General features: G+C 42.1%; 2 protein-coding genes across 2 annotated transcripts; both read left to right on the top strand.

Moving 5' to 3' along the window:
• Positions 1 to 943: 943 nt before the first annotated feature.
• Positions 944 to 15,018, top strand: LOC106566837 (extracellular matrix protein 2). The gene is made up of 10 exons (XM_014135294.3): positions 944 to 1,185; positions 1,456 to 1,581; positions 7,633 to 7,799; positions 7,997 to 8,498; positions 8,818 to 8,933; positions 10,131 to 10,266; positions 10,519 to 10,676; positions 12,592 to 12,731; positions 13,531 to 13,857; positions 14,277 to 15,018. Exons 1-10 carry the CDS (start codon positions 1,014 to 1,016, stop codon positions 14,467 to 14,469), a joined length of 2,037 nt encoding a protein of 678 aa, XP_013990769.3. The 5' UTR covers positions 944 to 1,013; the 3' UTR covers positions 14,470 to 15,018.
• A 356-nt stretch (positions 15,019 to 15,374) lies between these two features.
• LOC106566838 (biglycan) lies at positions 15,375 to 22,356 on the top strand. Its single transcript, XM_014135295.3, has 8 exons — positions 15,375 to 15,573; positions 17,260 to 17,514; positions 17,997 to 18,109; positions 19,285 to 19,498; positions 19,707 to 19,817; positions 19,965 to 20,058; positions 20,860 to 20,998; positions 21,180 to 22,356. Exons 2-8 carry the CDS (start codon positions 17,268 to 17,270, stop codon positions 21,375 to 21,377), a joined length of 1,116 nt encoding a protein of 371 aa, XP_013990770.1. The 5' UTR covers positions 15,375 to 15,573; positions 17,260 to 17,267; the 3' UTR covers positions 21,378 to 22,356.
• The last annotated feature ends 1,789 nt before the right edge of the window (positions 22,357 to 24,145 follow it).

Here is a 24,145-nt window from a genome sequence, read left to right on the forward strand (position 1 = left end):
AGCGGTTGGTGTCTGGCACGCCTTTTTAAATCTCACAAACAGGATGTTGACATCACAATGAAGTAGGAGTAGGATGATTGGATGTGGTTTTGAGAAATTAGACATGAAATGCAACCAGGGGTCATACTGGGAGAAATAGTACAGATGGACAGTGACAGAGGTGGTCCAGAATGCAGTAAGTGTTGCTGCAATCATATCACACTCCACTCAAAGATAAGGTTAAGTTTTTATGTATACTAAACGTACTATATCAGGAAACATGAATCGACAGTGTCGACATATATTTTGGTTGTCTTAGTTACAAGTATAGTGTGTGTAAACAGAGATGCAAGGCCCTGGTGACACTACAGGGGGAAAACCATGCAGTCAAGCAGGGTCGAAAAGCAGAGGGAGAAAAGTCCAAGAATTTCTCAGGAGTGTGGTCTCTGTGTCTCGCTGTCCTGCTGGCTGGTAGTGGTTGGTGGTGGGGTGTGCTAGGGAGGTGTTGGACACAAAGCAACCTTTCATTCCAGCTGGACTCCGATTGGAGAGCTTGGAGAGTTTTTTTTCTTCCTTTCTGGCCATACCGTACAGTTGGCTATACCTCTTCTGGCCAGTGGCCAATGGGAATGGGCCTTGGATAAACTGTCTGTTTGGGCTGTCAGAAAGCACTCCGCTGGTTGACGTCACAGTAATATGCAGTCTCCCTCCAATATGCAGTCTCTGACTGGACCTCCTCTATTGGTTTGTTAGGTATACCAGGGGCTGTGGGTGGAGAGGAGAGGTAGGTGGTTTCTTAAAGATGAATGAAAGGGGGTCTTTGTCCTGAAAATGTTTTCCTTTTATTTTTTTCACCAACTCCCCTGCTTCCTCTCACCACTCCTCTATCCACTCACCTTTTGGGGGTTTCTGGGGTGTGTGGCCAAAAATCATGTCCTGGGGGTGAGAGTCTATAAAAGCCCTTCAGGAGTTGAGATTCCTCACACTCACTTTGAAAAGGTTTCTGTCCAAAAGAAGGCTGACCAAGAGAGTCCATGGCAGAGCTGACTATGAACAGATTAGCGCTCCTATTTTCCTGCTTATATGCAGCAGCCTCACTAATTGATGGGAAGCCCAGCCATAGAACAGAGAAACCCAGGAGCTCCAAACCCGTGGTAGCAGCTGACTTACCTGAACCGGATAATACTGATGATGCTCTCATCCCTGGTAAATGTTCAACATGCTCTTGGAAAAGGATGGTGGGGGCAACATGCATGCATACTTCACAGTGCTTCTAGTTTTTGTGATTACAGTGTGTTCTCCCAAGTCAAGGGTGGTCCACAATCCTTCAGAAAGAACTGCACTGAGTTTTCAAAGACAGAGTATGGTGCATATAGTTTTATTGAGCATCAGTTTCATGTAGACTTTATCTGTGGATCATGTGTAGTTTGGGTGAGTAATGCTGTGTTTGTGTGTGTCTGTTGTTCTGTCTTGCAGGTGGCAGCGGGCAGTGCTCGGTGAATGGGATGTTCCTGTTTGACAGGGCCATGTGGTCGCCTCAGCCCTGCTCCGTGTGCCAGTGTCAAAGGGGAACTGTCAGCTGTCACCCTGTCCCCTGCGGCGGTAGGCATTCAAGTTGTAGATTGTTATGGAAGGATTGTAATCTTATTTGTGGTTATTAAATTTAATGGCAGCTTTTTAGTTGAAATGTCCATGCTGACAAAGTGTACAGACTGATCAGGGCATGGAATTGTGTACATACAGTACCAGTCAAAATTTTGGACACACCTGCTCATTCAACGGTTTCTTTATTTTGACTATTTTCTACGTTGTAGAATAATAGTGAAGACATCAAAACTATGAAATAACACATATGGAATCATGTAGTGGCTGCTTTTCCTTCACATCCCAAATCATCTCAATTTGGTTGAGGTCAGGTGATTGTGGAGGCCAGATCATCTGATGCAGCACTCCATCACTCTCCTTCTTGGTCAAATAGCACTTACACAGGATGGAGGTGTGTTGGGTCATTGTCCTGTTGAAAAACAAATGACGGTCCCACTAAGCGTAAACCAGATGGGATGAAGTATTGCTGCAGAATGCTGTGATAGCCATGCTGGTTAAGTGTGCCTTGAATTCTAAATGCATCACAGACAGTGTTACTAGCAAAGCTCCCCCACACCATCACACCTTCATGCTTCACGGTGGGAACTGTCCATGTGGAGATCATCCGTTCACCTACTCTGCATCTCACAAAGACACAGCGGTTGGAACCAAAAATCTCAAATTTGGACATATCAGACCAAAGGGCAGATTTCCACCGGTCTAATGTCCATTGCTCATGTTTCTTGGCCCAAGCAGTCTCTTCTTATTATTGGTGTCCTTTAGTAGTGGTTTCTTTGCAGCAATTCGACCATGAAGGCCTAATTCATGCAGTCTCCTCTGAACAGTTGAAAAACGTATAAAGTTCTTGAAATGTTCCAGATTGACTGACCTTCATGTCTTATAGTAATGATGGACTGTCGTTTCTCTTTGCTTATTTCAAATCAAATTTAATCAAATTTATTTTTATATAGCCCTTCGTACATCAGCTGATATTCTCAAAGTGCTGTACAGAAACCCAGCTAGGAAAAACTCCCTAGGAAAAACTCCCTAGAAAGGCCAAAAACCTAGGAAGAAACCTAGAGAGGAACCAGGCTATGAGGGGTGGCCAGTCCTCTTCTGGCTGTGCAGGGTGGATATTATAACAGAACATGGTCAAGATGTTAAAATGTTAAAATGTTCATAAATGACCAGCATGGTCAAATAATAATAATCATAGTAGTTGTCGAGGGTGCAACAAGCACGTCCGGTGAACAGGTCAGGGTTCCATAGCCGCAGGCAGAACAGTTGAAACTGGAGCAGCAGCACGGCCAGGTGGACTGGGGACAGCAAGGAGTCATCATACCAGGTAGTCCTGAGGCATGGTCCTAGGGCTCAGGTCCTCCGAGAGAAAGACAGAAAGAGAGAAAGAGAGAATTAGAGAGAGCATATTTAACTACACACAGGACACCGGATAAGACAAGAGAAATACTCCAGATGTAACAGACTGACCCTAGCCCCCCGACACATAAACTACTGCAGCATAAATACTGGAGGCTGAGACAGGAGGGATCAGAAGACACTGTGGCCCCATCCGATGATACCCCCGGACAGGGCCAAACAGGCAGGATATAACCCCACCCACTTTGCCAAAGCACAGCCCCCACACCACTAGAGGGATGTCTCCAACCACCAACTTACCGTCCTAAGACAAGGCCGAGTATAGCCCACAACGATCTCCGCCATGGCACAACCCAAGGGGGGGGGGCGCCAACCCAGACAGGAAGACCACGTCAGTGACTCAACCCACTCAAGTGACGCACCCCTCCCATGGACGGCATGGAAGAACACCAGTAGGCCAGTGACTCAGCCCCTGTAAAAGGGTTAGAGGCAGAGAATCCCAGTGGAAAGAGGGGAACCGGCAAGGCAGAGACAGCAAGGGCGGTTCGTTGCTCCAGCCTTTCCGTTCACCTTCACACTCCTGGGCCAGACTATACTTAATCATAGGACCTACTGAAGAGATAAGTCTTCAGTAAAGACTTAAAGGTTGAGACTGAGTCTGCGTCTCTCACATTGGTAGGCAGACCATTCCATAAAAATGGAGCTCTATAGGAGAAAGCCCTACCTCCAGCCGTTTGCTTAGAAATTCTAGGGACAATTAGGAGGCCTGCGTCTTGTGACCGTAGCGTACGTGTAGGTATGTACGGCAGGACCAAATCGGAAAGATAGGTAGGAGCAAGCCCATGTAATGCTTTGTAGGGAGCCCTTGCCTTAACAGGAAGCCAGTGTAGGGAGGCTAGCACTGGAGTAATATGATCAAATTTTTTGGTTCTAGTCAGGATTCTAGCAGCCGTATTTAGCACTAACTGAAGTTTATTTAGTGCTTTATCCGGGTAGCCGGAAAGTAGAGCATTGCAGTAGTCCAGCCTAGAAGTAACAAAAGCATGGATTAATTTTTCTGCGTCATTTTTGGACAGAAAATTTCTGATTTTTGCAATGTTACGTAGATGGAAAAAAGCTGTCCTTGAAACAGTCTTGATATGTTCTTCAAAAGAGAGATCAGGGTCCAGAGTAACGCCAAGGTCCTTCACAGTTTTATTTGAGACGACTGTACAACCATCCAGATTAATTGTCAGATTCAACAGAAGATCTCTTTGTTTCTTGGGACCTAGAACAAGCATCTCTGTTTTGTCCGAGTTTAAAAGTAGAAAGTTTGCAGCCATCCACTTCTTTATGTCTGAAACACAGGCTTCTAGCGAGGGCAATTTTGGGGCTTCACCATGTTTCATTGAAATGTACAGCTGTGTGTCGTCCGCATAGCAGTGAAATTTAACATTATGTTTCGAATGACATCCCCAAGAGGTAAAATATATAGTGAAAACAATAGTGGTCCTAAAACGGAACCTTGAGGAACACCGAAATTTACAATTGATTTGTCAGAGGACAAACCATTCACAGAGACAAACTGATATCTTTCCGACAGATAAGATCTAAACCAGGCCAGAACTTGTCCATGTAGACCAATTTGGGTTTCCAATCTCTCCAAAAGAATGTGGTGATCGATGGTATCAAAAGCGGCACTAAGATCTAGGAGCACGAGGACAGATGCAGAGCCTCGGTCTGACGTCATTAAAAGGTCATTTACCACCTTCACAAGTGCAGTCTCAGTGCTATGATGGGGTCTAAAACCAGACTGAAGCGTTTCGTATACATTGTTTGTCTTCAGGAAGGCAGTGAGTTGCTGTGCAACAGCTTTTTCTAAAATTTTTGAGAGGAATGGAAGATTCGATATAGGCCGATAGTTTTTTATAATTTCTGGATCAAGATTCGGCTTTTTCAAGAGAGGCTTTATTACTGCCACTTTTAGTGAGCTTGGTACACATCCGGTGGATAGAGAGCCGTTTATTATGTTCAACATAGGAGGGCCAAGCACAGGAAGCAGCTCTTTCAGTAGTTTAGTTGGAATAGGGTCCAGTATGCAGCTTGAGGGTTTGGAGGCCATGATTATTTTCATCATTGCGTCAAGAGATATAGTACTAAAACACTTTAGTATCTCCCTTGATCCTAGGTCCTGGCAGAGTTGTGTAGACTCAGGACAATGGAGCTTTGGAGGAATACCCAGATTTAAAGAGGAGTCTGTAATTTGCTTTCTAATGATCATGATCTTTTCCTCAAAGAAGTTCATAAATTTATTACTGCTGAAGTGAAAGCCATCCTCCATTTGCGAAGGCTGCTTTTTAGTTAGCTTTGCGACAGTATCAAAAAGAAATTTCGGATTGTTCTTATTTTCCTCAATTAAGTTGGAAAAATAGGATGATCGAGCAGCAGTGAGGGCTCTTCGGTACTGTCTTTCCAAGCTAGTCGGAAGACTTCCAGTTTGGTGTGGCGCCATTTCCGTTCCAATTTTCTGGAAGCTTGCTTCAGAGCTCGTGTATTTTCTGTATACCAGGGAGCTAGTTTCTTATGACAGATGTTTTTAGTTTTTAGGGGTGCAACTGCATCTAGGGTATTGCGCAAGGTTAAATTGAGTTCCTCGGTTAGGTGGTTAACTGATTTTTGTCCTCTGACGTCCTTGGGTAGGCAGAGGCAGTCTGGAAGGGCATCAAGGAATCTTTGGGTTGTCTGAGAATTTATAGCACGACTTTTAATGCTCCTTGGTTGGGGTCTGAGCAGATTATTTGTTGCAATTGCAAACGTAATAAAATGGTGGTCCGATAGTCCAGGATTATGAGGAAAAACATTTAGATCCACAACATTTATTCCATGGGACAAAACTAGGTCCAGAGTATGACTGTGGCAGTGAGTAGGTCCAGAGACATGTTGGACAAAACCCACTGAGTCGATGATGGCTCCGAAAGCCTTTTGGAGTGGGTCTGTGGACTTTTCCATGTGAATGTTAAAGTCATCAAAAATTTGAATATTATCTGCTATGACTACAAGATCCGATAGGAATTCAGGGAACTCAGTGAGGAACACTGCATATGGCCCAGGAGGCCTGTAAACAGTAGCTATAAAAAGTGAGTGAGTAGGCTGCATAGATTTCATGACTAGAAGCTCAAAAGACGAAAACGTCATTGTTTTTTTTTTTTGTAAATTGAAATTTGCTATCGTAAATGTTAGCAACACCTCCGCCTTTGCCGGATGCACGGGGGGTATGGTCACTAGTGTAACCAGGGGGTGAGGCCTCATTTAACACAGTAAATTCATCAGGCTTAAGCCATGTTTCAGTCAGGCCAATCACATCAAGATTATTATCAGTGATTAGTTCATTGACTATAACTGCCTTGGAAGTGAGGGATCTAACATTAAGTAACCCAATTTTGAGATGTGAGGTATCACAATCTCTTTCAATAATGGCAGGAATGGAGGAGGTCTTTATACTAGTGAGATTGCTAAAGCGAACACCGCCATTTTTAATTTTGCCCAACCTAGATCGAGGCACAGACACGGTCTCAATGGGGAAAGCTGAGCTGACTACGCTGACTGTGCTAGTGGCAGACTCCACTAAGCTGGCAGGCTGGCTAACAGCCTGCTGCCTGGCCTGCACCCTATTTCATTGTGGAGCTAGAGGAGTTAGAGCCCTGTCTATGTTCGTAGATAAGATGAGAGCACCCCTCCAGCTAGGATGGAGTCCGTCACTCCTCAACAGGCCAGGCTTGGTCCTGTTTGTGGGTGAGTCCCAGAAAGAGGGCCAATTATCTACAAATTCTATCTTTTGGGAGGGGCAGAAAACAGTTTTCAACCAGCGATTGAGTTGTGAGACTCTGCTGTAGAGCTCATCACTCCCCCTAACTGGGAGTGATTTGAGTTGTTCTTGCCATAATATGGACTTGGTCTTTTACAAAATAGGGCTATCTTCTTTATTCCACCCCTACCTTGTCACAACACAACTGATTGACTCAAACGCATTAAAAAGGAAAGAAATTCCACAAATTTGTAACACTGATGCTAGTACGAACTCGAACCCAGTCACAGAGAAACACAGCAAGCAGAGGTAAGGGTAAATCCAGAACATTTACTTAGAGTCTTAACAGAAACAAGGCAACCGTACAAGAGTACACAAATAAAACATTAGACCTAAGCAAAGCTACAGGCCACCTGAGGAACCTAAATAATAAGGCAACCAGGTGAACAGAGAAGGTAATTAAACACAGGTGAATACAATCAGTAATAATCAGGGTAACCTGGAAACTAGAAAACAGGGTACGGGTGCCCTCCAGCGGTAACCTAAGGAAACAACAATCAAATAACACATAAACTGTGAAAAAATTTACTTTTAACAAGGCACACCTGTTAATTGAAATGCATTCCAGTTGACTACCTCATGAAGCTGGTTGAGAGAATGCCAAGAGTGTGCAAAGCTGTCATCAAGGTTAAATATAAAATATATTTTGATTTGTTTAACACTTTCTTTTGGTTATTACATGATTTCATATATGTTATTTCATTGTTTTGGTGTCTTTACTATTCTACAATGTAGAAAATAGTAAAACTAAAGAGAAACCCTGTGATGAGTAGGTGTGTCCAAACTTTTGACTGGTACTGTATATACTGTATAAATATCAATGTAACATATATTGCCCTCTTCCTCAGGTTCAAATAACCAGCAGACAGTGGCTCCCAAAGCCAAGAAACCCTCCCCTAATGCAGAGAAGAAAGAGGGGATTCCAAAGCAGAAGAAGAGTCTCCAAAGGACATCCGAAGAAGGAGGAGCAGGACGTCAGAAGAAGGAGGAGCGGCATGTTACTCCAGCGAAAGTGGTGGGTGCCCACCCAATGGTGCCCAAGGGAAAATGAAGAGGGCAATGCTATAGGAACTGCACAGCAGATGAACTAATAATGCTTTGACAATTGTATTCATGTTTTGCCTATGACTGAGTATTGACTGACAGGGATTTTTGGAGGAATTGAATATATATCATTTTATATATTTTGTGTGTGATGTCTATGTTGTACAGGTTGCTGTTGTGAAATCCGTGGCCACCCAGAACAAAAAGCAAGAAGTAGCAGTGAAGAAACAGGAAATGGCTGTGAAAACAAAAGTCAAGAAGACCGAGGTCAGAGTGGCCAAGAGGCGTGACCCGAGGATAAACAAAGACAGCCTTCCGTACCTTCCCTACGATGATGACGATCACGATGACCATGACCACAGCGAGCATGACGATAATGACGACGATGACGATTATATCATCAGGGCCACCGGAAAACCCAGCATGAGGTTGGCACCAATGGGGAGACCAGTCACCATGGCGACTGGCCGACTGGCTACTACCACCACTAGGAGACCCATGGCGAGGTGGCCGGGACGTGCTGTGGTCACATTCCCCAGGAGACACAGCATCATGGAGTCTCTCCCTGCTGGCTGCCTGCTCTCGGAGTCTCTGATCGCCTGTGGCAGCACTGGCATGGTCCACATCCCCATCCTCTCAGACCAGGGGGTCAAGACCCTCTATCTGGCAGGTGAGGAGATACAGAGATCTCACATGTTACTTACAGGAACAATTAGCAGAGTCAAGAGGGGGAATAAGAATCTGAGTTCAGGCTTACTAAAATGGGTAACTATGTTTAATAAGTTGGAATTTCGGGAAGGCAAAGGATTTACCGTTGTGTGCTTCAATGCAATCAAATGTCCTTTGCGGTGTTTACACAGTTGCATATATAAACATATTTTGTACACAAAGATACTGCATAAACATTAAGGCAGGTGCAATGGCATGTGGACCCAGGCCTTTCTCTGTTTGAGGAGACTGGGTCAGCTTGTGTTCTATTCTTTTATCAGACAATAAGATCAATAAGATCCCTCCCCGGGCGCTGGCTGGGCTGCCCAACCTGGAGTGGCTGGACCTGAGCAAGAACAAGCTGGACGACTCCTCCATCAGCCCTGACCTGTTCCAGGTGAGTCTGAGAGCATCATTCATGTCAACACATTTGGCTTTAGTTCCAATTGGACCTCTACTGCGCTCCCAGACCCACCTACACATCTCAGCCTCATGTTACTTCAGGGCTCTATTGACCATTATCATGCTGCATTACCTGGATTCCTCTCAGCCTGTTATGATAGAATTTAAACATGTAATATTATGTCACAGTGTGGTGTTACAGAATAGTACAGGTATGTATGTGCATGTCACAGTCATTTAAGTTATAGGTAGTGCCTAATGTTTAAACAAAATGATCCATCTTGTAGTTGGACTGCTAGAACTTTTGCTGTCTCCCGGGTAGCGCATAAGAACAGAAGTTTAATCTGTCCCCATCGAGGCGAATGTCAATTAGCTGTTGCAATGAACCTGGGAATATTGTCAGTCAACAGACAAGCCACAACTAAAAACAGATCAGTCATTTTTGGCAAGGCGTCCTAAGTGGTGCAGCGGTCTCCCGAGTGGCGGAGCGGTCTAAGGCACTGCATCTCAGTGCTAGAGGCGTCACTACAGACGCTGGTTCGATTCCAGGCTGTATCACAACCGGCCGTGATTGGGAGTCCCATAGGGTGGCATACAATTGGCCCAGCGTCGTTAGGGTTTGGTCGGGGTAGGCCATCATTGTAAATAAGAATTTGTTATTAACTTACTTGCCTAGGTAAATAAATAAATAAATAAATAAAATAAAATATATATTTTTTAAATGCACTTGTTCCCACTAAGGTGTCAGTCCCTGATGCCAGGAGCTCACCGTACTAAAAATTCCCTTGAGAGAGCATTAGTGTTTATTAACCACTTCGCTTGCAGTACATCTCAGAGTTGGACAGACTTGATAATAATACATGTCACGGAAAGCACTTCATGAATAAGACATAGGGTGGAATTCAATCAAATCACCACTGGGAGAACTGCCATTGCTGGGAAAAATGATATTATTCCTGCACCATTGAAAAATACTATTGTGTACTAAGCCTACTAGACTGTTACAGGGTATAATACTTGCGTAGATTATTCAACAGGTAGTTACACAGGTTATACTGGTATAAGGCCCATGTCATAGGCGTAAGGTAACATTGTAGTTCTTGAGCTTTGCCGTGAGAGAGAGAGGGACTCTGGTTAAATCACGCTTAGCACTCTAATGTTCTAATGTGTGGAGATTCTTGGCTTGTTTCAGAACCTGACCCAGCTGAGGAGGCTGAATTTAGATGGCAACAATCTGACCAAAGTCCCCTCGATTCTACCGCCGTCCCTGATGGAGCTTAAGATCAATGACAACAAGATCCTGGGCCTCACACCTAGCAGCTTTAAAGGTATAGAAAGTTGGAGTTTACAGAGAGAGAGAGTATATGTACAAAGCTTTGTTTGTTCAAGCTTAGCTTGCATCTGAGCACCTACAGTACTATTTCAAGTGACCTCAGATAGGATGTGCAGATTAGCATTGTTGGCGTAGCTCATTTAGCAACGAAAATCAGCAAAACAAGTCAAATTACATTGGATTATTGTATATTGATATTATATGTTGATATTGTCATGTTGGGATTTCAAAATGTGTCTCTTCTCAGGTTTGTCCAAATTGCTGACACTGGAGCTTGAGGACAACCACTTCCACGATGGGAATGTGTCACCTTTGACCTTCCGGCCCCTCAAGAAACTCATCTATCTGCGACTGGAGGACAACAAGTTCCGGGCTATCCCCTCTGGGCTTCCTGTGACCCTGCAGGTCAGTGATTGGACAAGGTGTCTGTGATGTCACTGTAGTGAGCATGCAGGAGCCAATGATATGCAGTAGCCTCAGTCATACAAAGGAGCATAGCTCTCAGACATTTGAAACATCACCTTATTTGAAATAAGTTTTGGAATAGTCCACAGACTATGAGAGGTTTCAGATGTTTGACTAAACATATTATTTTTGGTAATTGCGAGCTAGGTGCACATGCAGTGCATTCGCAAAGTATTCAGACCCCTTGACTTTTTCACATTTTGTTACGTTACAGCTTTACTCTAAAATTGATTAAATTCATTTCCCCTCATCAATCTACACGCAGTACCCCATAATGACAAAGTGAAAACAGGTTTTTAGAATTGTTTGCATATTTATACAAATTTAAAAAACTGAAATACCTTATTTACATAAGTATTCAGACCCTTTTCTATGAGACTCAAAATTGAGCTCAGGTGCATCTTGTATTCCATCGATCATCCTTGAGATGTTTCTACAACTTCATTGGAATCCACCTGTGGTAAATTCAATTGATTGGACATGATTTGGAAAAGCACATACCTGTTTATATAAGGTCCCACAGTTGACAATGCATGTCACCTGTATTTGAGGAGTTTCTCTGCAGATCCTCTCAAGCTCTGTCAGATTCGATGGGGAGGGTCACTGCACAGCTATTTTCTGGGCAAAAACTAAGCCATGTGGTCGAAGGAATTGTCCGTAGAGCTCCGTGAAAGGATTGCGTCGAGGCACAGATCTGGGAAAGGGTACCAACAAATTTCTGCAGCATTGAAAGTCCCCAAGAACACAGTGGCCTCCATCATTCTTAAATGGAAGAAGTTTGGAACCACCAAGACTCTTCCTAGAGCTGGCCGCCCGTTCAAACTGAGCAAACAGGGGAGAAGGGCCTTGGTCAGCGAGGTGACCGATGGTCACTCTGACAGAGCTCTAGAGTTCCTCGGTGGAGATGGGAGAACCTTCCAGAAGGACAACTATCTCTGCAGCACTCCACCAATCAGGCCTTTATGGTAGAGTGGCCAGACGGAAGCCACTCCTCAGTAAAAGGCACAACAGACCTCTTGGAGTTTGCCAAAAGGCACCTAAAGGACTCTCAGACCATGATTAACAAGATTCTCTGGTCTGATGAAACTAAGATTTAACTCTTTGGCCTGAATGCCAAGCATCACGTCTGGTGGAAACCTTACACCATCCCTACGGTGAAGCATGGTGGTGGCAGCATCATGCTGTGGGGATATTTTTCAGCGGGAGGGACTGGAAGATTAGTCAGGATCGAGTGAAAGATGGACAGAGCAAAGTACAGAGATCCTTGATGAAAACCTGCTCCAGAGTGCTCAGGACCTCAGACTGGAGCGAAGGTTCACCTTCCAACAGGACAACAAACCTAAGCACATAGCCAAGACAATGCAGGAGTTGCTTCGGGACAAGTCTCTGAATGTCCTTGAGTGGCCCAGCCAGAGCCCGGGCTTATACCCGAATGAACATCTCTGGAGAGACCTGAAAATAGCTGTGCAGCGACCCTCCCCATCGAACCTGACAGAGCTTGAGAGGATCTGCAAAGAAACTCCTCAAATACAGGTGTGCCAAACTTGTAGCATCATACCCAAGCTGATTATGTTTTTGTTTTGTTTTTTATAAATGTTCAATCATTTCTAAAAAACAGTTTTTGCTTTGTCATTATGGGGTATTGTGTGTCGATTGATGTGGGGGAAAAACAATTTAATCAATTTTAGAATAAGGCTGTAACGTAACAAAATGTGGAAAAAGTGAACGGGTCTGAATACTTTCTGAATGTACTGTATATTATTAACTCCCAATCTGTAGTGTGTAGACTAGGTAGGTCCCCCTCACCCCCGTAAGAACATGGATACTCAATGGGTTTTGCGGTTTGTATTCCCAGGCACTTCACCTGTCGAATAACAGAATAGAAGAGGTGCATGAGGGGATCCTCAACAAGACTGTCAACCTCAGGTTTCTGGATCTCAGTCATAATAGGATCCGGGAGGACCGCATAGCTCCAAGGGCCTGGATACACCTGTTGTAAGTCCCAACAACCTCTCTCCATTCTTGCTTTTGCAGCATTTATGAGGTTATTGTCCAGTGTAAAGATTACTGTTACTCTGGTTTTGAGCGCCACCTTGAAGAGAATGTTGGAACACATTTTATTCCTATTTCTGATCTTGCAGAAAAGTGACCTCAGTATTTATTTTTGAATGCATTGAATATAATTTTTTTTAACAAAAGTTTTTGTAAAATGCATGAACATTAACTTGATTGCATACAGGATTCTTAAGCAAAAGTTTAAATGGTGTAATTCATCTGACACTGTACATGTGTTAGTCTCCCAGTTTCCTGGCAATAACGAGAGGAAAATATCATTTTAATTGCATCTTAGAAGAAAAAGGAGAAAACGAAAAACAAGAGAATAGAGGGCAAAGCCACTGAGGACATTGTTTTGGGTATATGCTGATGTGGCTGGCTAGACAGCGGCGCAGCAGACACAGTCCAGCTTTATGATAGGTTGTAGAGAGTCAAGCCCAAAGGGAGGGACTGCTGGCCAACTGCCTTTGTGTTAAGGCTCTTAGTGGTTTGAAACTCCTACAATGTTGTGAGACAAATGTGATGGATATGATGGAACCCTCTTGTGAAAGATGGAGAAAAGGGAAACATTGAACCAGCCTTCTAAAGAAAAGGTGGACTCGAAATATAGTCCTAAGATTGAAAAAGTCCCCTTTTAACTGGAGACATAATGTAGAACATTACCTTCTATCTCTTCATGTCTTCTAAACTTTTCACATATTGAGCAAAAGATCTCCCTGTATTTTCCCTACCATTTCAGAAAGTTGGAGTCGTTGGACCTGTCGCACAATAAGCTGGTGCATGTTCCCTCCTTCCTCCCTGTGGGCCTACAGCAGCTCCACCTGCACCACAACCAGATCGAGCGGATCCCTGGCTACGTGTTTGGCCACATTAAACCGGGACTGGAACTTCTTCACCTGTCCCACAACAGGCTGGCCAACGACGGTATTGATGATGTGTCCTTCCTGGGCCTGTACAACTCGCTGACTGAACTCCTGCTGGACCACAACCAGCTTCACTCCATCCCTAGGGGGCTACTGAAGCTCAAGAGCTTGCACCTCCTCCGCCTCAACCACAACGTTATCAGGTAACTCAACCAAAACGTTATCAGGTAGATCAACCGTAATGTTATCAGGTAGGTCAACCGCAACGTTGTCAGGTAGGTCAACCGCAACATTGTCAGTTAACTCAGTTGCAACATTATCTAACGTAACTAACTTCACTCTGTAAAGCAGTTCGAGGTTTTACTTGTGACTCTAATCTTGCTTGATACAGTCCTCTTCCTCCCATCGGAAGATGAAACAACTTTGAGAAGAGCACAGTTGCCACTAACCATAATGGCACATTCAGATCTGAAATTGCTATTGTGAATCTCAACGTGTAATTTATGTTTCTCTCTCAGTCGTTATTTCCTTTAGTCGGATCAAAGGTTGTTCTGTCTTGTCTGAGTATCTGTCTTTCTGTCGGTGGTGACTGAATGTCCATCTTTTTCTTTCCTCCCTGCAGATACGTTCCTTTGAACTCTCTGTGTGACATGCGCCTGAGTGACGACTCGCCCCTAGTCTCCGTTCACCTGCAGTACAACCTGATTGACCGGCGCCTCATCCCGCCCACCGCCCTCTCCTGCATCAAGACCTACCACAGCATCATACTACGGCCCCAGAGTTACGAGGAAGATTACTACGATGAAGATTACTAGTACCCCCCCCTTCCTCACCTCCCTCCTTCCTTTTCACCCATTTCTCCAACCCCCCGTCAGTTTGTCCTGGGTTACACCTTGTCTGTGTTTCTCATTACATAATATCCTCTGAGTCCGTCTCTGATTGTGATTAGCTTAGTCAGACTTATGATACCCAAGCGTTATGCAACAGATGAAATTAGACTTCTATCCTAAGTCTGACCATAATTCTAGGGCAATGTTTATGCAACCAGCCCTTTGTCAGTGGGCTTCATTATCACAATGAATGAGAACGATTGTGTGTGTTTTTACTGTTTTAAAGCTTCACTCTGTAAAGCAGTTTTAGGTTTTACTTGTGACTTTGATCTTGCTTGATATAGTAGCATGTATTGAAAGAAAAATAATATGTGGTTACCAAGGGAAACCCAGGTAGCTACTTGACTGTAGTGAGAGCCAAAGATGTCCAGGTGCCCTCTATACTAAACTCACTGTTTTGATGTTTGTACAACTGTTTCAACTTTGACAAACTTGTGTAACGAAAAATTGTGAAAATAAAAAAATCTTAGATAATTGCTGGTCATTGTCTATGGTAACTGTAAATAGTCTTAGTACCTCAAATAATCTGCCTGTGTAGCACTGGGTAGAGAGTTGCGGGGTATTTTATTCTTAGTGGATTCTGTATTTGCCCTATTAGTGCTGTGATAGTACTTTTTATTTTATTTTGGCCTTATACAGTAGCTTAAATAAAAATGTGTGTATATAGATCTCAAATGTTGAATCAAAATAAGTTTAAAATAACTAAAATCTCTCTCTCTTTCTCTCTCTTTCTGTCAGACACACGCACGAACACACAATGAAGCAGCAATGAAAAGGGGACTGGACCAATTTTGGGTTATGGCTTAAAATACTTGTTTTTTTCCTTTTGGTAACTACTTCTGTGGTTTTTAACAGGTACTGTGCAGAGCTCTGACTCTGCTGGCAGACGGACTCACAGATAAAGGATCATCACATGGAATAAAACACGTATCCTCTATATCCCTTAAAGGTTGAATTCATCCTTATTTCATTTATTTGTACCTTTCATTTATTTTGTAAATAATTTTTGTTTTTTCAAGAACTGAAACGGTAAGTGTCTTAGTAAATATATTTGCGCTTCTATTTGAGTTTCTTGACCTACAGATAATAGTATATTCAGTATGGTTTACAATAAGAGGACTATAATCTACAGCTTTATTCTACAGTTCCACAGTTGGTTTAACATTCTGCATTTGAAAAAATATTGATTGTTAAAGTAATATTTGACATTTGAAATGGACTATTTATTTTTGAATGATTTGTTTAAGCCTTCTGGGGGGCAGCACAACCCTACCTTGTCTACACATTCTATATTCCTTTTATTGGCCATATTTAATAAATGGATCTTGTGACAGAACAAAGATGAGGATAATTTCACAAACATTAAAAACTCAGAGCCACCCCATACTGTAGTTAAAGGGCTCGCTGCAGGGAGACAAGTCTATTACAAAATGATCGACTAAGCAAATAAGTAATTATTGTGTACATCATTATTGTGTACATTCAATGTATTTAGAGATTCTCATGTATTTAGAGATTTGACACTGCTGATATAGATAATGTTTGGGGGAAAGAGTGCTATGACAGAGTGGGTCTATAAAAAACCTTGCCTGAGACCAGCCAGCTATGTGGCTTCTGGGGCCTTACTGTGGTAAAGGATGTGGGAGTGCTAAGGGAGGGAGTAGGCCTTTCACAACACGTGGCAAAGGCAAGGAAATGCCAAACTGCAGTTCCACAGCAAAGGCTCTTTGCTCACATGGAAAACCCTCTTTGAAGAACAAACCATTTCAATGTTCTTATTTTCATCAAGAATCCTCTAGCTGAAGGTTTATCTGAGATTATCCAAAATTACCTTAGGGCATCTATTGATAGTTTGCATTACAATCCTGCTAATAAATATTGACAGATCACACACACTGTACTATATTGTACTATATTGTACTATATTACACAGACGTATATGTAATGCCGAAATTGTCTTTTGCTATATGTTACTGGATCTGAGATTTTACCATTTTAATGCATAAATCAAAGAAGGCACAGCCTCAGCTAAAAGCAAATAATTAATGAGAGCAGATGTCATAGTTACAGACTCAAAGACCACATAGTATCCATGGTCCATGATTTTACTGCCTCTTATACCAACCACAAAATTGATGGGAAGAATAAGATTGGCTTTTAAGAGAGAACGCCTATGACAGATATGATAGATCACATCTTGAGATTGAACCCTAACAAATAGATGTATGAAAGCCAGAGTGTATTTCATGCTTTGTCACTGGCTACAGTTGGTTTTGGACTGGCTTTTGCTCTGGAGTGGCAATGCTGATAATGAGATTACTCTGGACTGGAGGAGTGAACTGTAACACAATGCTAGTTATACGGCCCTACAAAGGCAAAACACAGTAACTACGAATTTGGTCAAAAGTATTTGATCTGTTGTGATGGCCAGGTATATTATCTGAATAATGTGGTATTTAGTTTCCTGACACAAGAACAAGCCAGTTGATCAGAATATATCATGGAGTATCAGAAACATTGAAGTTACGTAGTTACTGTGTTTTGCATTTGTAGGGCAGCATAGTGTATGTGTGTGTATGTGGGCAACTCTCCAATTGTAGGCTACAGGAATTATAGCTAGATAGTTGCTGAATTCATAACTGTGGTACTTAATTGACTGCTGCTCATTTCTGTGTGCTTTTTTGTCTTCCCCTTGTAATTTCTCTTCAACTAAAGGCCTAGCCATGCTTCCCTTCTCTGTTGTCCTTCTCCTGCTGTGTGCCACCCCTCTTCCCACCACTGTGGCCCTGCCCTTTGAGCAGAAGGGCTTATTGGACTATGGGAAGAGCATCAATGTAGAGGGGCTGGTGATGATGTTGATGAACGATGAAGAGGAAGGCTCAGCGGTTGAGGAATACTATAAACCAGAACAGCCTACTTGCCCATTCGGCTGTCAGTGTAACCAGAATGTTGTGCAGTGCTCTGACTTGGGTGGGTGAAGAGATACAATGTCATAATATTATAATATCTTATTGTCTCCAAATGATTCTTTACACTGAACATACAATTGTTAATGTGTAGCCAGCAGTCACACTGCACATCTGCACGTTGCTTTTTAGTGCTACGTGGAGTCATGGCCATCTGGTTTCTTCTTAATTATATGGTGACAGCTGAGCTCACACATAAACAACAATATACTGTATGGGTACAAACCACAGCCCAGAGCATTACTCAGCATTGACCAAATTACAGCATGATGATAAATTGTGGATTTATCCTGATATAACCTTAAGAGTGAGAACACACTGTGTGTGTCTGATATTGTCATGATTCATATATTTTTATAAAAATGTAAAGAAGCAATAACACAATATATTATATTGCAACTGATTTCTTATCATTGTGAACTGACAGAATGTGGTAAAGTGTATAAAATAAAGCAGGTAAGTTAATCTTGTAGTTTCTATCTGCAGGTTTACACTATGTGCCATATGACATCCCCCCGGAGACCAGGCTCTTGGACCTTCAAAGCAACCAGATCACTGAGATAAGAGAGGGTGACTTCAAGGGACTCAGTAACCTCTATGTGAGCACCAACAGTCAAAACACAAATGGTGGAAGAGAGTTCTGGCATTTCAATAGAAGGAAACATCACTTATCTGTCTTTGCTTTCGTCATCGTAGCGCACCCTTTCAGTATCCTAACTAAAAAGAGGCATACTTTTAATGACGTGTCTTCAAATTATACATTGTATAATATATGGGTTGTTCTTGAATTGTGGTGGCATTTGCGTCCCTTGCATTTGCAACCATGAAAAGCACTTTCAAATGACAAAGAGTTACACATCATACATGTTTTTGTTTATATTGAACTAATATATTTATATTAAACATAATGCAAGTCCTTTATACTGAAAAACTTTATGTTCATGCATTGTATAAAGTACTTAGGGTAAGCAAATTGGTTTGTCCCCGTAGTGATGTGCAGAGTTGTGGTGACATGTTTTGGGGATTTAGAGATATCCATCTGTTATTTTCAAAAATAGAAAGTGAACAAAATTATTTAATAGTATTGTATATATCAATAAAAACAAAGAAGGCTATTCAAATACTTTTTTACTAGTATAATGTCTCTCCCTCAGTTGTATGTCATTGGTGTTACTGCCTTGAAAATCACTAACTACAAAGATTTACAAGGACCCTCAGCATTCCCTCCAGTGGCAAACTGTTATCCGGGAGGGGTATATATATTAAAGAAAATTATTAGCTAATCACACCCTTTCACTATGTCACACATTTAAGGATTCCACTGATAATTTGAGGTGTCTAAATCAAAAGTGTCACTTGGTGTTATTCGATTCAAATGAAGGGAAATAACACTGTGAGCAAAATGATTAATCATATAATTTTAGTAAATTGTTTATTAAAGGGTTAATGACCTTACATTTGAGGATCTGTGGCCTCCATTTAAGAAAATCCTCAATAACCAAAAATGTCTCATTGGTGTTAGCATCATTGGTGTTACTACTCCTACTGGTGGCACAATGGTATCCTAATGGTAAAACATATTTAAAGTAATTAAGCTGCCATAGTAGCTGATTTAGAATGGAAAGATGTACACAAATACGTTTAAATAAAAAGTTCATATTTTTCAAAATTCCATGCCTAAATGCCACCGCAATTCAAGAATTAACCGTACATAACACATTTATTTTTGGGTTGGGGTGGCTGGTCTCCTCATGACCTATGCCTCCTTTCTCAGGCTCTGGTGTTGGTGAATAACAAGATCTCCAGGGTGCACCCTCGGGCCTTCATGCCCCTCAAAAGGATGCACAAGCTCTACTTCTCCCACAACCAGCTGACGGCCGTGCCCAAGAACCTGCCCTCTTCCCTGGTGGAGCTGCGCATCCATGACAACCATATCAAGAGGGTGGCATCTGGGGCTTTCTCTGGCCTGGGCAGCATGAACTGCATTGGTGAGATGGCAAGCTATAGTTATAAAAGACCTTAGGCCAGATTTACTATGTGTTAGCACCAGATTTAACGTTAGTAACTGTTTTTTTTTCTGTTTGGAAACACCATATCACATCTAACATCTTAATGTCTTTGAAGTGTAAATCTAGCTTGAGTACTGGAGCAGGTTGTGGCATTGACCTAGTTAAAACACATATTTTTCTTCCTCAGAGATGGGGAGGAATCCTATTCAGAACAGTGGTTTTGAGCCCGGAGCCTTTGATGGACTTAAACTTACCTTCCTTCGCATTTCTGAGGCAAAACTCACAGGCATCCCTAAAGGTAGAAAACATGACAACCTTTATAATAATTTTCTTTGGAGTGTTCTGCGAAGCTGCAGGGCAATATTTGTTTCATTGCTACTTGCCACATATTTCCACTGAAAAGTCCTTTGAATCAAGCGGTCACCTGTTTCCCCTCACCATCTAGATCTCCCTGAGGGTCTACATGAGTTGCATTTAGATCACAATCAAATTCAAGCCATTGAACTAGAAGACCTAAGACAATATGAGAGTTTGCACAGGTACGTAGCTTTACAAGAGGGTGTTCAATGTCGGAGAGTTTCTAAAACTCCATCAAATTATGAATTTATGAGGAGTTTATGAATGCTGTAGATGTTCACTACTTATCTTCAAAGGTTAAAAAAAATGTAGAAAATAAACAGCGGCCTCCCGGGTGGCGCAGCTGTCTAAGGCACTGCATCGCAGTGCTAGAGGCATCACTACAGACCCGGGTTCGATCCCGGGCTGTATTACTACCGGCCATGATCGGGAGTCCCATAGGGCGGCACACAATTGGCCCAGTGTCGTTTGGGCTAGGGGACGGTTTGGCCGGGGGGCTTTACTTGGCTCATCGCGCTCAAGTGACTCCTTGTGGCAGGCCAGGCGCCTGCAGGCTGACCTTGGTCATCAGGTGAACTGTTTCCTCTGACATATTGGTGCGGCTGGCTTCCGGGTTAAGTGGGCGGGTGTTAAGAAGAGCAGTTTGGCGGATCATGTTTTGGAGGACGCATGACTCGACCTTTGTCTCCCGAGCCAGTTGGGGAGTTGCAGCGATAAGGCAAGATTGAAAAAGGGGGTAAAATACAAAAAAAAAAAAAAAAAAATTGAAAGCATATAAGTACCAACAGCATAAAGGAAGAGTCATTGTCCAAGTTGCACAAAATAAATAATGTCTGGAATCATTGTGATAGTAGCACCCTCTAGTGGGTTTACCCTTCATTGTCACATCAATCACTCGATTTCAGTGTGTGTGTGTGTGTGTGTGTGTGTGTGTGTGTGTGTGTGTGTGTGTGTGTGTGTGTGTGTGTGTGTGTGTGTGTTAGGTTGGGTCTAGGCTACAATCACATTCGTCACATTGAGCATGGTAGCCTGTACTACCTGCAAAACCTGAGAGAGCTGCATCTAGAGAACAACCGGATCCCCAATGTCCCTGGAGGCCTTGCTGGAATGAAGTACCTGCAGGTAAAGTGTGGAGGGGGTTTGTGAAGCAGCATCAATCACATCGACATTGGTGATTTCACTTATGTTAAGTTGATAAAAATGTATATCTGTATTGTTTGTATTAAATATAAACATTGGTGATTTCACTTGCTATGTTCTGTTTTTATGATGATAACAGTTGATATATGTCATTTTTAAATAGGTGGTCTACCTTCACTCCAACAACATCAGCCAGGTTGACGTGAATGACTTCTGCCCTAACGGCTTTGGTGTCAAGAAGACTTACTACAACGGGATCAGTCTCTTTGATAACCCAATCAACTACTGGGAGGTGGTTCCGGCCACCTTCCGCTGTGTCAGCAACAGGATGGCTGTACAGTTTGGCAACCACAAAAAGTAGTGCATGAGAGGCACCAGCTGTAGGGGAATACATGCAACGCAGATACAAAATAAATAACTTTGTTACACAGTTAAAAAACAATTTATTGATAGAAAGAGCCTGATGTATGGTAAAAGATAAATAACTAAAACATAACTGAAGTTTGTTTTGCATGCATGGAGTGGGTGATATTGTATATTGGAAAGAAATTGGTCATCCACATCATTTCAATCAACCAATCAAATGTATTTTAATACAATTTTTTGGGATGTATGTTACTTTCAATTCAGCTGGTCCATAGCAATTTGGGATTCTCTGTGATTTTGTTTTTTTGTTTGTGTTTTATCTCAACTTACCTCTGACCTGACAACTGATCTCAAATATTGGATATAGAAGAACAATACAAACTGACAGTTGAAAGCACCTTCAGAAGAATTGATCCCTCTTATAAATGTTGTTGAAAAATGTTGTTGTCATGATGTGTTTGCAGAATATTGAAGATTATTTAGAATATATTTTGCATACCCTTTTATGAAATCTTGAACAAATGAATGTCATGTTGTGGAAATTCTACACAGGGACTCTCAAAGTCAATCTAAAATGAATCCTTGTTTTATTAACAGCATGCAGAAGAGGTCACTGTCAAACTTAGATGCATAAAGTATCGGCCTGAAGTGAGCTCCGCTGGGGCAGTCCCGTTAGATCACTTATATACTTACACAGACAACTTGTATTTGCATGATTTAGCTTATTCATCATTCATAATTAATTCATAATTAATGTTTGGTTCATGCATGTGACAGACCAATACCTCACGAGGCTTCTTCTCTCCAAGCTGAGACCTTGAAACTGAGATATCCCTTTCTCAAAACAAGGTTCTGGGCGTACTGCCAAATTGCAGATACTGATAATGAGGATTCGTTCAATCAGTCACGTGCATGAACACAGAAATGGGTTATTAGAAAAGCACAACCAATAAAATGTTCCATCACAGTCATAAGAGGGGTCTTATTTCTCACTCTCCCTGTTTATTAGGCCTACACTATGATCAGAGCCGGCTGCAGACAATGATCAGCTAGGCTAGGGAGACATCAGATTTTCAACATTTTGATGCCTTAATTATAATTATATAAAATATATGCGACAAATTTTTCACACAACCAATAAACAAAGCATACCGACTTTGGGCGCTTCAATATCATGGTTTGCGTTTTCAACACCACAATAAATAGGCTATGTAAATCTCGACTAACGGAAAATACATCCCTCCCTACCTTGTATGCCTACCCAGTATCGAAGGCTTGGCTTGACAATCTCCGAATGTCATTCAACTTTTTGGTGTTTTGTAATAGATGCCTCTTTCCATTCATCAAATGGCCGCTGAACAGTTTGGTTTGATTGATTTTATTTGTCAGTTTAAAAACATTCATATATCCACACGATACAAAGATTTTTAAAAGTGACCGGGATTGCACAATAAAATCGGGGACTTATTTCTATTGTGGTCCTAATTTTTTACATAAATACAATTACATACTGTAGATACAGACAAAAAAGGTTATATTGTTCACACATTAGCCAGCTTTGGACATTCTTTTTAAAAGTGGTTATGGTTGGTATGGCTATGAGTTGCTGTGGTAGTTTGTTCCACTCAACAGCGCCGGTATATTAAAATGTGTTCTTACCAGATAAAACAGTGAATATTAGAATCTCTGGTATTATGCTGGTGGGCATCTCTAACAAATGAAAAAGACACTGAACAAAAATATAAACGCAACATGTAAAGTTTTGGTCCCATGTTTCATGAGCTGAAATAAAAGATCCCAGGAGTGTTGCATATGCACAAAACCTTATTTCTCTCAAATTTTGTGAACAAATTTGTTTACATCCCTGTTAGTGAGCATTTCTCCTTTGCCAAGATAATCCATGCACCTGACAGGTGTGGCATATCAAGAAGCTGATTAAACAGCATGACCATTACACAGGTGCACTAAAATGCGCAATGTTGTCACACAAGACAATACCACAGACGTCTCAAGTATTGAGGGTGCATACAATTGGCATGCTGACTGCAGCAATGTCCACCAGAGCTATTGCCAGATAATTTAATGTTAATTTCTCTACCATAAGCCTCCAACATCATTTTAAAGAATTTAGCAGTACGTCCAACTGACCCTCCAACAGCAGACCACATGTATGGAGTCATGTGGGCGAGTGGTTTGCTGATGTCAACGTTGGGAACAGAATGCCCCATGGAGGCAGTGGGGTTATGGTATGGGCAGGCATAAGCTAAGGACAATGAACAAAATTGCATTTTATCGAGGGCAATTTGAATGCACAGAGATGCACAGAGATACCGTGACGAGATCCTGAGGCCCATTGTCGTGCCATTCATCCGCACCATCACCTCATGTTTCAGCATGATAATGCACAGCCCCATAATGCACACAATTCCTGGAAGCTGAAAATGTCCTAGTTCTTCCATGGCCTGCATACTCGCCAGACATGTCACCCATTTTTTAAATTTTATTTCACCTTTATTTAACCAGGTAGGCCAGTTGAGAACAAGTTCTCATTTACAACTGCGAACTGGCCAAGATAAAGCAAAGCAGTGCAACACAAACAACAACACAGTTACACATGGGATAAACAAACGTACAGTCAAAAACACAAGAAAAAAATCTATGTACAGTGTGTGCAAATGTAGTAAGGTTAGGGAGGTAATGCAATAAATAGGCCATAGTGACGAAATAATTACAATTTAGCATTAACACTGGAGTGATGGATTT

This window comes from Salmo salar, chromosome 13 (genome assembly GCF_965601325.2).
Source record: "Salmo salar chromosome 13, fSalSal1, whole genome shotgun sequence".
NCBI lineage: Eukaryota > Metazoa > Chordata > Actinopteri > Salmoniformes > Salmonidae > Salmo > Salmo salar.

Bases quoted from the DNA above. Each gene is read 5' to 3' on its own strand.
- LOC106566837 (XM_014135294.3), top strand. From the start codon at position 1,014: ATGGCAGAGCTGACTATGAACAGATTAGCGCTCCTATTTTCCTGCTTA. The intron at 8,934-10,130 runs GTGAGTCTGAGA...GGCTTGTTTCAG, and splicing joins TCAGCCCTGACCTGTTCCAG to AACCTGACCCAGCTGAGGAG. The intron at 12,732-13,530 runs GTAAGTCCCAAC...CTACCATTTCAG, and splicing joins AGGGCCTGGATACACCTGTT to AAAGTTGGAGTCGTTGGACC.
- LOC106566838 (XM_014135295.3), top strand. From the start codon at position 17,268: ATGCTTCCCTTCTCTGTTGTCCTTCTCCTGCTGTGTGCCACCCCTCTT. The intron at 18,110-19,284 runs GTGAGCACCAAC...CTCCTTTCTCAG, and splicing joins AGGGACTCAGTAACCTCTAT to GCTCTGGTGTTGGTGAATAA. The intron at 19,499-19,706 runs GTGAGATGGCAA...TTTCTTCCTCAG, and splicing joins GGGCAGCATGAACTGCATTG to AGATGGGGAGGAATCCTATT.